Below are 16,643 nucleotides of genomic sequence, written 5' to 3'. Positions count from 1 at the left end.
TTCCAAACAAAGCCACAATTCTTAATTTCTCCTTCTTCATCAAAACAGTCCTGTGTTTTGAAAAGGACGCCATCCATACGTCACTAGGTCACTGATTGATCAAAGTTCAACTGGTTTAACTTTTGATGCACGTTCAATGGGTCTACAGTTTGTACGTAGAGCCCAAAAATGGATTTAAAATTCGGACATGAATGCAGAAGCCCGAAATTCTCATAAACACGTATTTAAATAAACTTTTTATAGGAAGAGTCACTTGCATGTAAACATCACATCCGCTGAGAATTTATGAATATCAAAATAATACCTTAAAAAGCCTTAAATAATTCTTGAATTTTGGTATTTGAGCCTTTAAAAATATTGCGGATTTTAAGCATCTCTCTTTCACATTTCATGTCAAAAATGTAAATTTTTGACCACAATTGTTTTGATCAAATGTTGTAAATAAACAGCAGAAGAACCAATTGTTATGCAACTATACACTGAAAGCCCACCCGGGTTTAGAGCTAAAACATTACGGCACAGACTACAATCAACAGGACAAGAAACAACAGTTTTGTTCATAAAACAGGAGTAAATGTATAACATGGGAAATAGATTGAGAAATTAGTCTTAATTTTTGACTTTCATGGCCTCAAAAAGCCCTTAAAAAGTCTTAAGTTGAACCCTGATAAGGCCTAAATATTGTCATGGTTCCACCCTTAGTTACTACCCCTGACCACCAGAGGGAGCCATTGCCAGAGTTTTAACCTTACTACAACTCCCATGAGCCACTGCCACAGCTTCCTGTCTGCACAGCTGGTTTCCATCTTCATCAGCACCATCTAGCATTTAAACCACCTCAGACACTTCTTCAGTGTGAAGTCTTGTTTTTGCTTTGCAGACAGTCTGAGCAGTTTCTCTTGTTTAAAGGGTAACCAAACCAGGAACTTGGAGGCTGACTCCACCCACTGGATCAAACAAAAGGCCACACCCCTTTTGAGCACACTTTTCCATTTTAATGTACCAAAAAAGACCAAAAGAAAACTCTTTAAACAGCTGAGGCAGGTTGCTGCTTAACAGTGTGGCAAATAGATTTTTTTTAAGTCCCCTAGTGGTGAATTTGTGAACTGCACATGCTTTCTTTGGTTTTTAAAGTGGTTTCATTCTGGAAGTTAAACAGTTAATGCTTTACTAAACCTTGAAGACATTTATGTTGAATCTCAATGATCTTAGTGAAGAACCAAAGATCAAAAAGTCAAAAATATTCAAAATCTTTTTTAAAAAAAATCTTCAGTCAAAAATCAGTGAATTAACTGTTGCTATGGTTACTGTTCATTTAGAGTGAATATTTGGCACAGTGTAAGGCTATACTTGCATTTTTGAATACACCAAGTTTTTACACACAAAGATGAAATGAAGATTTGAAGATTGACTTTCGCACACGTTTCAATCTCCTCACAGACTGTTTTTCACTTAGTTTCAGTGTCGGAATAATCTTGTCATTTGTGAGAATTTCCACGAGCGCCTTTTGGCTGCGAACAGACCTGCCTTTAGAGCGGTTTGTTGTCAAATCAGCACTCGGGCGGCTCTGTCTCATCAGGCCTCCGAACGGCAGCCAAAGCTGTTGGCTGCTATCGATACCCAGTGTCCTCTGGTCCTCTGTCACTCTTAAGCTGCTTTGCATTCAGGGGCTTCCCGCTAAGCCCGGAGTGTCCGGTCCGTGGCCTGCAATACAGATTACAGCGCTGGATGGGCTGCTCTTCAGCAATCATTGCATCCTTTATTAAAGACCAACTCTGAAGTGGTGTTTTTAGTATGTTCTTGTGACATTTTTCTGATAATGGAGGACATGTCTAAAGAAAAAATAAGCTTTAAAAATTAAAGGAGATTGACAATCATGTTCCATTTTCTAATAACTGCTCCAACGGGGGCTCTTTTTTCACCAAGCTGCTTGGCAGTTGCCATGTGGATGTCTATTATTTAGTCTCTGGTGTCCTTTGACAGCTCTTTGGTCTTGACCATGTTAGTAGTTGAACTCTTGCTGATTGTATGGGGTGGACAGGTGACCTCAAACAGGTGTCAAACAGCCACTACGTACATTTTACGCATATTGCATGTATTGGTTGTACATAAAAATAAAAGGCCGATTTATTTACCCATCACACAATGCGCGAATTGTGCATTTAGTGTGGTTATTGCACTCTTTATATGTAATTCATTAGGGATTCATGCACCAATTACATCATTTTATTTTGATATGTGAGCCATATAAAAGTTATACAGACATACATGAATATATCTGGAATAGTCGTGGAAAACCACAAATTTGTGTACACATCTCACAAAAATCACACACATAAGATTTGCGTAATAATTGTGTATAAACTTCGTTAAATTTGCATTAACTGCGTAATTCTCTACCCACCAAAATTTTCTCAAAACCGAAAGAACTATTGGCCAAAACCCTCACTAGACATCTCCAGACATCAAGAAACGCTTATATATTACGTATAATTTCATACGTGGAGAATGTGTAAAATTAACGTAGTGGCTGTGTGACACGGCCTTTAGCATAATATTTTTTAATTTTTTTTATTTTTAAAGGCTAACTAATGGGTTTTAACCCTAGAGCACTATCACTGGGTGATTTTAACCCGAGCAAAATTATTTACATTATTTTACATTTGTTGCATTTTTTGAGTGTCATTGGTCCCTGGGTAAAGTCTCACATGTCCCAGGAATGAGTTGACCAAAGACCAAGTGTACAGTATCATTATTTCTTTTTTTTAGGAATTTTTCTTCTGAAATTCCTACTTTGTCAGACATTTTCAAGCATATTCTTAAGATCTTACTATGCTTTTTTTCCCCACTTTGTTCCATAAAGCACAGCTTGAAATAAAAGAAAACAAATCTATTTTATCATGTGTTTTCATAACTTGATTTTTATTTTTATTTTTTCATCAGAAATACTTTTTATTGGGTATTTTATATCGAGTAAAAATTACTCTCCAAAAGTGATGGTGTAACTTCTTATAGTGAAAGTGTTCTAGGGTTAAGGGTCAAAATACTAGCTGATAGACCTACACATTTCCCCAACTGGTCATATGTAGATGTGTGGTTCAGGCCCCCTCCGCGCCACTCTTTGACTTCTTGGTCGTCCCCATCTCATCATTTTTTAAAGTGCTGGCTGATCCCATGAAATCACGGATCCCCAATCCTTGGGAAGCGGAACCAGTATTGGGTTAAGGTACAGGTACCTGGAAGCAGTCCGTGTCCCAAGGGTTGGGGAACCCTGTTAATTGTCTGTGGCCCATTACCAGACGCCCTCGGACTGGTACCGGTTTGGCCCCAGAGGTTGGTGACCCCTGATTCAATGGGAACAGATTTTATTTGAACACCCGTCTAGTCAATGCATTCTCACGCCCATCTAATCGTATAAATGTATGGTTTGGGCCCCCTCCGCGCCACTTTTTGGGTGTCCTCAACTTGTCGTTTTTTTTTTTTTTTTATTATTATTTCTTGGCTGTTCCCAGTAAATCACGGATCCCAAATCATCTGGATGTGGTACCAGACATGGTAACTGGTTAGGGTACCAGTACACATCCCAACCCCTGGTTTAATGGGAACTGTACTGCCACAGACAAGAAAAACATGTATATGCCAATCAGGGGTCCCCAACCCTCGGGACACAGACTGGGAACATGATGCAGACTGGACCGGTACCTTAACCGGTACCACGTCCCAAGGGTTGAGTACCCAACAGCCAACACATCTAAAAACAATGAGTTGGGGACATCTAAAACATCAAAAAGTGACGTGGCGGGGGCCCCAACCATATGTCAATATATGACGAGTTGATTGGACAGGTGTTCAAATACTTTTTTTGTCTCTCTGTAAATTAAAAGAGAATCAGAGTTTGACTTTAAGAAGTTTCCAAACTGAGTTCTACTTTTTTTCCATTTAAATAAATAAAATGAAAGCAGGGAAGATTGAACTTTTTCCTACACACTGCAATGCTAACACAGCAGCACATCAGCCGTCTGCTAGCCTTATGGCTAGCATCAAGTCGGTTTTGTTTGCTTTCCTTTCAGCAAAGCTGTTTGCTCTCTAATCATAAAGCATATGCTCACTTTCTAAAAACAACATCTCATCCACTCCAGTCAAAGGAGTCCCCGCTTCCCATCCATTAACCACTTGTTTATTATTTGCAGTTGAAACATATTTACAGGTAATGCCAGGCTTTCAAATACTATTACCACCTCATAATGCGGGGCTGAGGAGAAATGAGCATTTTGACAGCGACTTTTAAATGAAAGCCACGGCTTGATGGAGGCGGGCGGCGGAGTCTGGCTGTTTTCCGCTGCCAATCATCAGATGTGGAAGCAGGCGGCGAGGGTGTAAGATGTCAGCGGCGAGATTGGAATATGATTTATTTACCTTCAGACGTGTCGCCCTGCGAGCTCGCCTGGAAAAACACACACACATGCATATGCGCGCACACCCCCGCGCAGGCGCAAACACAACGCGCCCTGTTAACATCAACCCCGCCACGTTGTTCGCTCTCGCTGACTCACGTCCCGCCGGCCGTGCCCGTGGCACGCAAGGTCACTCCACAGCGCGCTAATGACTGCGATCAATTATGGGGCGCAACATTAAAGGAGACTGAGACTCCCACATCTCAGGAGCCTCCGAGCTTTTTACCTCGTGGAGGTCACTTGTAGCAGACGGGGGATTCATCATGCCTCCTCAAACTTCCTGTGACCCACTTAAAAAAACACAGTACAGCACAAAATCAATGTCTGTCTGTTTGATTTCTTTTCAGATGTGAGTCATGACTGATTCTATTAAATGGGCAGCTCTTGAGAGGCATCCTCATGATCTTGCATCCACGGAAACTCCATGCAATGCCTTTCGTTTTTAAAAGTATTAGTATGTAGAGCCCAAGAATGGACCTAAAAGGTTGTGTAGCGATGTGTAGATGTGAGAATTTAAAAGTTTTGAATGTGGAGTTTTCGGATGTTTACACAGACTTTTCATTGAAAGCGCTTGTTGAGGCGGTTTTGTACATAGCTGAATGACTACTTGAAAATCTATTGATCTCTTTTTCATCTCTTGACAAAATAATTAAATAAAAAATAAAGATAACAATGTGCTTTTCTTACTATTCCTCGCTTTTGAAGATTAGACTGTTTTTATACTTTAGCAAGACGGTGAGAAAAATGCACATCACCCACTCACGTTTATTAAAGAAAAATGCTAGTGCATTAATACAAAAACAGATAAAAAGCATGAATAGATACAATGCTAAACAGAATGAAAATAAAAGGAGCTCAAGAAAAGCATTTAGGACACTGAGGATGTAAATAAAAACACATTTTAACTTATTTTCTGTATTTTTCAAACTATCAGTTTCACTTAAAAACTTTATTTTTTAGAAAAAATGTCAATCCGTGTTCTAATTCAGAGAGCCTTGTGTATCAATCTTTCTTTGAACAAGCTGTAAACAAGGCTAGGTGTTTATCCGAATAAGCTAACGTGGCTAACATGTAATAGTGTCGGATTGTGATTTTTTTTATGTGTTATTGACAAAGTTGGGAGTTTGCGTAGTCACAGTAACATTGATTTTAGCGGTATCAGTTTGCTTTTTCATGTGTTCCAAACAAGGTTTTTGAATACTTTAGTGCGGCTAACTTGTAGCAATGATTACTAACAAGGTTTTTAACTAGCGCAGTTCCAATAAAGTTTAATACTGTTAAATTAATTTAATTTAATTCACTAATAATGTTCAATAATGTTTTTTAATAATTATGTGTTTGCGCTATCAGTGTGTTTTTTGTGTGTGCGAGTTGCATACAAAGTTAGCTGTTTATGCAAATAAGCTAACGCGGCTAACATGTAGCGTGTTGGAATATGTTTTTTTTTTGTTCGTTTGTTTTTCCATGTTACTGACAAGCTTGAGAGCAAAGTCCCAATAACATTCGTGTTAGCTGTATCAGTGTTTTTTTATGTGGTGCAAACAATATTGGCTGTTAATGTGAATACGCTAAAGCGGCTAACGTATAGCGGTGTCAGATTCTGTAGCCTGGTTTGTGTTACTATCAATATTAGTAGTTGCTGTGGTCTAAATAGTGTTTGTTTTAGCAAAATTTGTCTGTTTTTAGGTGCTACCAACAAGTTTGGGTGTCAATGTGATCATGCTAATGTGGCTAATGTGTAGCATACCGGACTGTGTCATTTTTTTTACGTTTTGAGTTAGCGTGGTTACAGTAATATTTGTTTTGAGGGGCATCGGTCTATTTTTTTATATGTTACAAACTAGAGGTTTATGGGTATCGTGAATAAGCTAACACGGCTAATGCTCTTAAAATCGCTAATATGTAGCATGTTACAAAGAAGTTCTAACAAGAGTTATTGCAAGAGCAATTTATGTATCTCTAACTCTAGTCTTGCTAAATGTACCTTTATAATTTGGTGCGGCTTATGATATAAATTCAAAAAAAAATTTTAGACATGCATCTTAGAATCTGGTGCGTCCTATATTGCAGAAAATACCATAATGAAAACAGTAAAACTATATACACTAATAAGAATCCGTAAAACTTTATTCATTCAATTAAAAAGTAATCAAGCAGTTACAATTCCAAAAGAAAAAAAAAAAGATAAAATTAAAAAAAAATTAAAAGAATATTGTAATATTATTACTTAAAGTAAAACAACTTCAAAATCTAAAGAAAAAGCTAATGTTAATTCAATGTTGGCACTTCCTGTTTAAAGAATTCAGTTTTCTTAATGTCTCATAAACATCAATCACCATGGAAATGTTTGACGACACGCCACCATTTAGTTGGGAGAACCATTGGGAGGGGCGCATAAAAACTCAATCAATCATCAAAATGTTTCCTAACTTGGAGGAGATGTGTTCTACATTTTTATATTTAGCCAGTGAAAAAGACATAAAACCCTTCAGGGAAGAAAAAGCACCGTTGAAAATGGAGAAGTTTGCAGTTTGGCAGAATGAGAAGAGCGGCGACGTATCTGTGGAATTTATGTCGCTGATTGCATCGGGTCGATTTCAGAAGAACGCTCGTCTGCAACTTTAATCACTATTAATCTTTTAAGCTTTTAGTTCGCCATCGGTGCTTGTAGAGAGCGGCTTTTGAAGAAAGAGCAGAAGTAAGTACCCCCGCCACTGTTCTTTGTAAAGAGATGAGTGGAATCAAAAGATACTATTGAACCCAAACCCTCCACTTCTGTTGACTCAATCGTACGGTTTTATTTTTTCTATGGTCGATACGTCTGAGTCTGAAAGCTGTAATGAAAAATCTCCAGCAAGTTTCCATTTCAATAGCTTCTTCTTTGCTTCTTTGGTGCAGTCAAATTGATTTTTAACACTTTTTTTGGGTCTACTTTTACGTTTTTTGTCTTTTCCAGAAATATAGACCGTTGTAACCATGGAGGACTTACTTGGGATATTAGTACTGATACTTTGTTGTAGCTATAACTGTGACTGAGCAGAATTGGTAAAACTTTACCATTATTTGTTGACCTGACTTCATATAAGTTTGTTAATTATTTAAATGGGGTTGATGGGGTTATATTCAGAACACTTATTGTTAGTGTTTAACACCACGGTGGATATCTTCAGCACTTCTTCTTCAGCTCGCCCTGATCCTTGCCTCCCCTCCAGTTCTGTCACCGTGCTGTCATGACAACCGGTTCAGAACAGCAGACCTCCAGCTTGAATGAAAATAACTGCAATTTTTTCCTGCCGACTTTGCATGTTGATGCAAATTTACGCTCCGGGTTGAAGTTATTAGAGAGTTTCTGTCAGTGTGGCTCTCATTACTAACCACGTGGTAGTACTCTTAGACACAGCGTGGGACTTTCATGTTGCTGTCATCCAAAGAGCTACTATCAAAGGTAAACGACTCTTTTATTTTGGAGGGATTTCCCTCTTCATACCTTATTCCTTTGCGGGTGAAAAACTGGCAAACCTGTTCAGGGTATGCAGGTTGCCTGTATGAAATCTAAAGATCATAGACTTCTCATCAAGCTCCGTAGTTCGTAGAGAACACTTAAACAACACATAAGGGCCAATAAGATTGAAGTGGGTGAGTGGCAAGCACATAGTAGTAGTAGTCGATTTTTCCTACCGTATGTTCCATATGCGGTAGGACTTGTAGTTTCATATGCGGTGGGACTTGTAGTTTCATACGCGTTGGGACCTGTGAATTCATATGCGGTAGGACCTGTAGTTTCATATGTAATAGAACCTGTAGTTTCATATGCGGTAATACCTGTAGTTTGATATGCGTTGGGACTTGTAGTTCCATTGCGGAGGTACCGGTAGATCTATGTGCCGAAGGACCAGTAGTTCCATATGCGGTGGGACTTGTAGTTCCAAAGACGTTGGGACCTGTAGTTCCATACGCGGTGATACCAGTAGTTTCATATGCGTTGGGACCAGTAGTTCCATATGCGGTGGGACTTGTAGTTCCAAAGACGTTGGGACCTGTAGTTCTATACGCGGTGTTACCAGTAGTTTCATATGCGTTGTGACTTGTAGTTCCATTCGCAGTGATACCTGTAGTTCCATATGCGTTGGGACCTGTAGTTCCATATGTGGTGGGACCAGTAGTTCCATATGCGGTGATACCAGTAGTTCCATACGCAGTGGGACCTGAAGTTTGATATGCGTTGGGACCTGTAGTTCCATATGGGATGGAGCCTGTAGTTCCTTATGCAGTGGGACCAGAGTTTCACATGCGTCGTGACTTGTAGTTCAATATGCATTGATACCTGTAGTTCCATATGTGGTGGGACCTGTAGGCCCATGTAGTGGGAGCTGTAGTTTCATAAGCGGTAGAACCTGTAATTTTGTATGCAGTGGTACCTGGCACAGGTTGCGGGAAAAAACACTAAAATGAAATTAATCCTTCATATCATGTGTTGTGTTGCACTGATGAAAAAAGTGTATTTATGTGTTTTTAAGCCTCACATATTCTTGACTCCGACAATCAAGGAGTAAAACCAGCATCTTGCCTTTTCCCAATCAGTTTTTTTGTTATCCTTTATTTTCTGGTGCCAGATTTTCAGTCAAAATGAAGAGACATAAATAAGACTGTAGCAACACTTATAGGTAGGAATCTCACATAGGAAATATTGTGAGATTTCATGCAAATCTGAATCCTTTGACTCTAACTGATGGTTTTCAGTCATGCCGACATCACGGTTGTCATTCCCATCCTGCGGGGCAGAAGTGAAAGGATGACCTTATCCTTCAGTTTCAGAATGCAACCTCAGACGTGGACCTCCTGGAATTGAAGGAATCCTCAGAGGGCATCTCAGGTCTATTTCAAAGTGACACCATTCAATTGAGCAATATAGCCGTCCTTCAATTTATTCACGGTGGGAGTGTGAACACAAGGGTCATTAAGGAAGGAAATCGGTTATTCCGGACTTCAAGTTAGGAGTTTGAGCATCGTAAAAGTTTTTTGGCCCCGGAGCAGCTGTGAAAATGATGACTCTGGAGGAGGAAGCAGAGATGGAGTGCTTGTTGGTAAACGTCAGTGAGTTAGAGGCAAGTGTGAAAGAGAGGAATGTTACCAAACGAGGAAGGAGGAAAGAACAGTAGAAGAGGGGGAGCGCAGGGAAGGTATAACCAAAGGGGCTGAGAAAAGACAAATCAAGCCCCCATCTTTGGCAGAAAAGAGACTGATCGAGGGCATGAAGAGGGAGGAGGCGTGGAAAAGCAGCCATGATGAGATGGTTTCTACCAGACCATGAGATTGATGACTCTGCTTCAGTCAGAGATAGTGGAGGGAAAAGAGTGGAATAAGAAAAAGAAAAAGAAAAGCACCCTTGATGAAAAGAACCACTGCGTCCCCCAAGACTCGTCAAATCATACAGCCCGATAAAAGAGCGGGCCGCTGTTTTAGCAGCTCCCCCGTCGCACGCCGGAGCTTCTTTGCGCATCTCTAATGCCGACCGATCTGAGCTGCTGTCACATCACAAGAGATTAAGTCTGGAGCAAATAAGTCGGTTTGTGAAGACGGATTAAATTTTCTCCGGCCGTCGGAGACCGAAACGCTGCTAATCAATCACAGCCTCTGAATGCAAACTGACGTCTGAATCCAACAGAACATAATGCGGTTGTCATATTTTCAGCTGAAGCCGTCCATATGGCTCCCGTTCAATTAACGAAGCAACGTTTCTCGGTTGATGCGCTGGTTGCTCATTATGGAGGAAAATATGTAGAACCCAGATGCTAGGCTTGGTCTGACATTGAGTGGAGGGAAGGCTGGATGAAGAGGGTGAGAACAGAGGAATTAGAAGAAGTGGATTTTAATCTTTTCCCGTGAGATCCTTTCACCTTCTCTGGCTCTATCTGTCTTTTCCCTGATTGTTTCCCCCAAGAGGGATAAAAGAAAAGATGGAGGTTTGCAAACTGAGTTGCCGGTCAGAGCAGGGAGTCTTTGATGCTACGTTCACACAGGGCTCAGAAATATTTGAGTGACCTTTTCCAATTGAAAGTCTTTGTAAAGGCTTGTAATTGGGCATTTCTGACTCTTTATGACTGTTTCTGATGTTTTCTTTTACTCGTATTATCATAGTTTTTAGTTGATGGAATTGTTGGAAATGTATTTGTCTGCACCTAGATGCAGCGACTTCAAAACAAAACCAACTCTGACTTCATCTCCTGGGAACCCAAAGCCACAGATGCGCAGGAAATCATTTGTGTGTGTCCAGAACAGTATGACTGACTGTGATGGAGTGCAGATTGAATATAATCGTCTGTTCACTCACTGAAAGGGAAACTCTAGAAGAGAAGATTCTGACACTTGAGTCTTATAGAATCTTTTTGCATGGCTTGAAAATTAGGCATGAACTAATAGAATTTCTTTTCAGACCATTTTCAGAAAGAGTTTCAGGATAAGTTAGTTTTTTTGCCTCCATGATCAAGTCTTGCGGCCCTTGAATGCACATTAAAAGTTAGACAAATTTAAGCAGTTATTGGACTCAGATTTCATAGTCACGTATGGGAATGCGTCCTTTTCATATCAGGGAAGTGCCAAATTTTTGAAAAGTGATCATGAAGAATAAAATATTTATTGCGGTTTGTGCCTGGATGGAATTATATAACACCAAGTCTTTCATATATTGGAATAGAGTGGTGAAAGAAAACGTCTGGACCAAGATTTGCACTGGTCCATATTTCAGACCAAACTTCTCCCAACTCTAGGAACTGGTGCAAGTACAGCACATTCAAGAACCAGCGTTTAGGCTGACACATGCATGCCGGATGTGTACCTAGCATTAGACCACAGTGCTCTCATCACAGCTCTTGATGGAACGATGCACCACAGGGCCTGCACCTCTCAACTCAGTTTATGGGGTGTAATGAAACGGGGAATAAAAGTGCTGTTAAAAGTGTCACCAGCTCTTCTGCTGTAAATGCCTCTACAAAAATTTTGATGTGTAGTGTTACACATTTAATGAACGAGTGGGGTTTCTCTTTTTTTCTCATTTTAGGCGCTGGTAGGGAGGACTGCACGCCATCCAGGGAGCTACGATGGGTCTTGGTGAGGCTGTAGACGTGAACAGAAAAATCAAGGATGCTGCGTCAAAACGCCAACCCTGGACAGCACTGAAGCCCTTTGTCTAAAATTGATCTTGGCGGTACGACAGGGGCAGCCACAAGCTGCCGGATCTAACACGACCCATGGAGGCGTGGCCTCATCTTCTCCATCCCTGCGGCTGCTGGTAACGCCAGCCAAGTTAACAGCGATGCCGTCCAAGGTCTCATGCCTGTACTTGCTGACAGTGGTTTGCTGGGCCAGCGCCCTGTGGTACCTCAGCATCTCCCGCCCCTCGTCGTCATACGTCGGCCAGATGGCTTTTCCGGTACGCAAGGCGCCCAAAGGGAACAAGAATGCCACTTTTAGCAACATCCGCACGCGTTCTCTGAACCCGCACGACTTCGGCTACCTCATCAATGAAGACAAGAAGTGCGAGGCTGAGCCGCCGTTCCTGGTCATCCTGATCAGCACCACCCACAAGGAATTCGACGCCCGGCAGGCAATAAGAGAAACGTGGGGCGATGAGAGCACCTTTCCGGACGTGCGAGTAGTCACCCTTTTCTTGTTGGGGCGCAGCACGGATGCTGTCCTCAACCAGATGGTGGAGCAGGAGAGTCAGATCTTTCATGACGTAGTCGTGGAGGACTTTATTGACTCATACCACAACCTGACGCTGAAGACCCTGATGGGCATGCGTTGGGTGGCCACATTCTGCCCCAAGGCTCAGTATGTTCTCAAAACGGACAGTGACATCTTTGTCAACATGGAGAACCTCATCTATAACCTCCTGAAGCCCACCACCAAGCCTAGGAGAAGGTATTTTACAGGCTACGTCATCAACGGTGGGCCCATCAGAGACATACGCAGCAAGTGGTACATGCCCCGGGATCTTTACCCTGACAGCAAATACCCACCCTTCTGCTCTGGCACCGGCTACGTCTTCTCAGCAGATGTAGCCGAGCTCATATACAAGATCTCTTTGCACACCAGGCTCCTCCACCTGGAGGACGTCTATGTTGGAGTTTGCCTCCGTAAGCTGGGCATCCACCCCTTTCAGAACAGTGGCTTCAACCACTGGAAGATGGCCTACAGCCTCTGTCGATACCGCCGCGTGGTCACCGTCCATCAGATCTCCCCTGAGGAGATGCACCGCATCTGGAATGACATGACCAGCAAAAAGCACCTTAAATGTTAGCAGAGCTGGTAGCACATCCACCTGCAAGGCGGACGGGAGGGATTAGAATTCCTCTCGTTGTCCTAGGGGGGTAAATACTGGACCGGGCCGTCCTGATCAAGAGCTCTTGCTAGCAATTGCTTGGCCAGAAATCTGTGAAAAGCCAAAGCAATTTACTCGACGTGACCCGGTCCATCGAGGGGGTTTGCTTCCAGTGTATCTCTAAGATAAATCAAAGCGGGAGTTTTGTTTTACCAAATTTTGCAAGGCGGTTTGTCTTCTTTGCCAGCAGAGTTTCTTTCTCAACCAATTGTTCCAATCAAATTTGATAAATAAGGACTTACACACACTTTTGCAACCTCTCTAAATATGAATGTTCTTCTTGTTTTTTCTGTTCTAACTTGAGATGATCATGTCGAGAACTCTGCAGTAGTCATTCTAGAGGGATCCTGAAGTGGAATCGGCAGTGTTCCTCTCGGATGTTTTTCTTATGACCGATCACAGGTCTTTTTGTTGAAGAAACGGTTCCAAACAAAAAGATCAGTTGCCGTCATTCACACGTGAATGTTAACTCCTTTTAATGTGTAAAGTGCGGTCTCAGGCAGTGCTGTAAGCAGCCTGTAGACTGATCTATTTTCTATTACTTGAACATGGAGCAGAGCAAAGACGGTATCAGAAGGAGATACTGAGAACAAATCTTACATTTGAGTGCTATTTTTGTTTCCATTTCTTGGGTTAAAATAAACTGCTTTTTTAAAAAATAATTTTTGTGTTTTTTTCCAATGAACATTCTCACTGCAATTTGTTTCAGAAAAAAACATTGGGGATGTAACAAGACTGACTAAAACCAAGTGTCCTTGAAGATGTTTTATTTCTTTATCCCTTAATACAAAGTCTTTTGCAGGATTTAAGTGAAAGAAGGTCATTTTTTGGTCTAGTTTTATAGGGGGTAAGTGGAGCCTCAATGGTAATTTAGTGTAATTTGGTTTTTACAGCGCCAATTTACAACCGAGGGGGTCTCAAGGAGCTATGCAACGAATGTTAGGCACATCAAACCAAAGAAAATGGTGGATTGTGATAGGTATAATACAATTAATTCCAAATAATAACCCAATTCAGCCCTTATCAAACCACTAAGGCCAAATTGATCCAACTTTTTTCTAACAATGGCCTATACAAGAGCCCAAAAGATTATGTTGAAGCATCGGTGTACCTCGGTGATGAACATGCAAGGTAAAATCCATAAACTTTAAATGATTACTGGAACGAGTGAGACATCACCCTCAAACGGCTCCAACGACATAAGGTCAACTTTGTCGCCAATTGTTTGCTATATGGTCATCACCATGTTGGAACAAGAAATCAGCAGTAAGCAATGATTGTTTAGAGCTGTTCTAAGCCATTATTTCTTTGGCAACGACCCTTGCCAATCAGGAGTGAGTTTGTTGGAAGGCCACACCCCTACCACTTAAACATGGACTTGACAGAATCTGTCAAATGTTTTGAAAACAAGACATAAGACGACATACTTTTATTACGCCATCTGATTGTTGGGTTTATAACTTGAATAACTTGGAACCAGTACTTTCAGTTTGGAAGACAAGGGGGTCACTCAGTCTAGTTCTCAGGTTTTTAGGCAAAAACCTGATGCTACATTCTCTCGTTCAAGTGACCACTTCCAATGAAGTCTGTACAGATGTTCGGTCTTCCGTGTTCAAAACTCTCACTTTCATGCATCATTACACCAGTTTTTGTGTCTGTTTGCGAATGCTACGAACAAATGCACATTGAAAGCAAAACCAGTTGAACTTTGACCAATCTGGGTCTCAGATTATAGGAGACTCAGATTGGGACTCAAACACCGAACTGCCAACCGTTTGAAAACTGATCACGATAGAGAAATTATTTTGGCCGTTTATAATGGTCGGAATTATATGATACAAGTCTTTCATATGTCGGAACCGAGCTGTGAAAGAAAAGGCATGGAGCAAGATTTGTACCGCGTCGATATTTCACACAAGTCTCCTCTAACTTTGGGATAATGCCTGACAAAGTTTAGGTTTTCAGAAATTAAAGCACAATGTAGAAGCCTGAGCGGTTCTCCACTGTGTCGAATGGCTGCCTCAGAGAAATGCATTCATTTCTGATAATGCGCTCTTCAAACGACATTGTCCCACTTATATCATGATAACTCACAAAATAAATAAATATATAATCAATTTTTAGCATATTCATGTGGGTTTATTTTTCGATTTATCACAAAAGGTTGTTGCCAGTACAGACCTTGACTACAGCAGCAAAGAAAAGCCATAAAAATTCTGATTGTCATGATAGGTCAAATAAACAGCAGTTCAGACAGAAAGTTCACGTCTTACCGCTTGTTTTTTGTCCAGCAGAAGTTTGCTTTAGAGAAACCTGCGCAGTGATATAAAACATTTAAGCTAAGTGACTGGAACTTATTATTTAGGGGCGTATTATAAATGTGGATTATCACTTTTTTATCCACACCCAGCAGCCAATCAGAATCGAGTATTCACCCATTGTATTCAACCATTGTATAAAGACTAGTATCGGGTAGTGATTGACATAAACACGATATACCAAGAAGTTCAAGAATCTCAGTTTAGCACGCTCTTAAACATGCCACATGCTGTTTACGAAGCTTAAGGAAAAAGATCCAGACCGTCTCTCTGATCACCTCCTTTTGTTCCATTGGAAAGACCTCAACCAGGCAACCATCTAAAATACCTTCTGGCTACAAGTTTAAACCACCCCAGCTAGATCCAATCAACGTGGAAGCAACAAAACACAGACTCCTCCTGACTCCCTTTGACGGAAACGTATCTTATTCTCTCTTTTTCAGACAACCTGGAACGCTATGCTTAATTAGTTTGAGAAAAAAAAAAAATAAACAGCAGCAGAAGTGCAGTGTTCATTATGTCTGCCGTTTGCTGCAGCAGCTGGGCTTGGTTTGAAGCTCAACACAACACCTGACACATCACAAGCAAATGAATGCCAAGGGTTGCTTTACTCTCCTCGTGGCTCTGCAAACATGCTGGAGTGGCAAAGGCAGCGTCTGTGTAATTAGCAGCTGAAAGGGCTTTTTCAGTCGTCTCGTCCTTACAGGCGAATTACTGCAGTGAGAATTTTACATGTTCTTTGAATATGATGTGAAATTAAGCAGCAGAGCTGTCCTGGTGGTGAAGTTTTTTTTAAATATATAAATCTAAATTTATATATGTAAATGCTTACCTATGTATATGTATGTATGCATATATATGTATGTATATATTGTGTGCACGTATATATATATATATATATACGTGCACACAATATATACATACATGTATATGTGCACATATATATATGTGTGTATATATATATATATATATATATATATATATATATATATGCGCACACAATATATACATACACACATATATATATGCATACATACAGTACATGGGTTAGGGACCAGAGGCATCCGCGAATATGCCAAATCCGCGAATACGGAGAATCCCCCACCTCGGCGGCGGAAAGATGTCCACTACCATTCCATACTTACCAAAAACACTTCTGATCATGCTTTATAAAACATTTATTAAATTATATTAGAGTTTTACTCAAAATAAATGTTTTTTTTCTTTAATTCAGACCAAAATAATGTACAGCAGGGCAGCGCCAGCCAACTTTAGGATGCAGATAAGGAGTGTCACTCTGTATTAAAATCAGGAGCATGTGCTTCTTCCTTCTTCAAATAATAAACAGCTGACTGTAATTCTCTTCCACTATTATCTCCTTACTAAAATTGATTTTTTTTCGTCCGCTTCTGAGTCAGCTGATGCCATTTCTCCATGTAGGGACATGGCGAGAGGAGCGTTAGTGCAGACGGGTGCTCAGCGAAAATGTAA

General features: G+C 40.8%; 1 protein-coding gene across 1 annotated transcript in view; it reads left to right on the top strand.

Annotated features, from left to right (window-relative positions):
* LOC112160051 (beta-1,3-galactosyltransferase 1) overlaps nucleotides 1-13,816 on the top strand; it is a 175,429-nt gene extending 161,613 nt beyond the window's left edge. The window contains exon 4 of the mRNA XM_024294384.2: nucleotides 11,512-13,816. Within this exon, the coding sequence (XP_024150152.1) occupies nucleotides 11,767-12,753 (987 nt within the window). The 5' untranslated portion in view covers nucleotides 11,512-11,766 and the 3' untranslated portion in view covers nucleotides 12,754-13,816. The remainder of the gene's footprint in view (nucleotides 1-11,511) is intronic.
* The last annotated feature ends 2,827 nt before the right edge of the window (nucleotides 13,817-16,643 follow it).

This window comes from Oryzias melastigma, linkage group LG2 (assembly GCF_002922805.2).
Source record: "Oryzias melastigma strain HK-1 linkage group LG2, ASM292280v2, whole genome shotgun sequence".
Lineage (NCBI taxonomy): Eukaryota > Metazoa > Chordata > Actinopteri > Beloniformes > Adrianichthyidae > Oryzias > Oryzias melastigma.
This window is presented reverse-complemented; position numbering and strand designations above follow the sequence as displayed.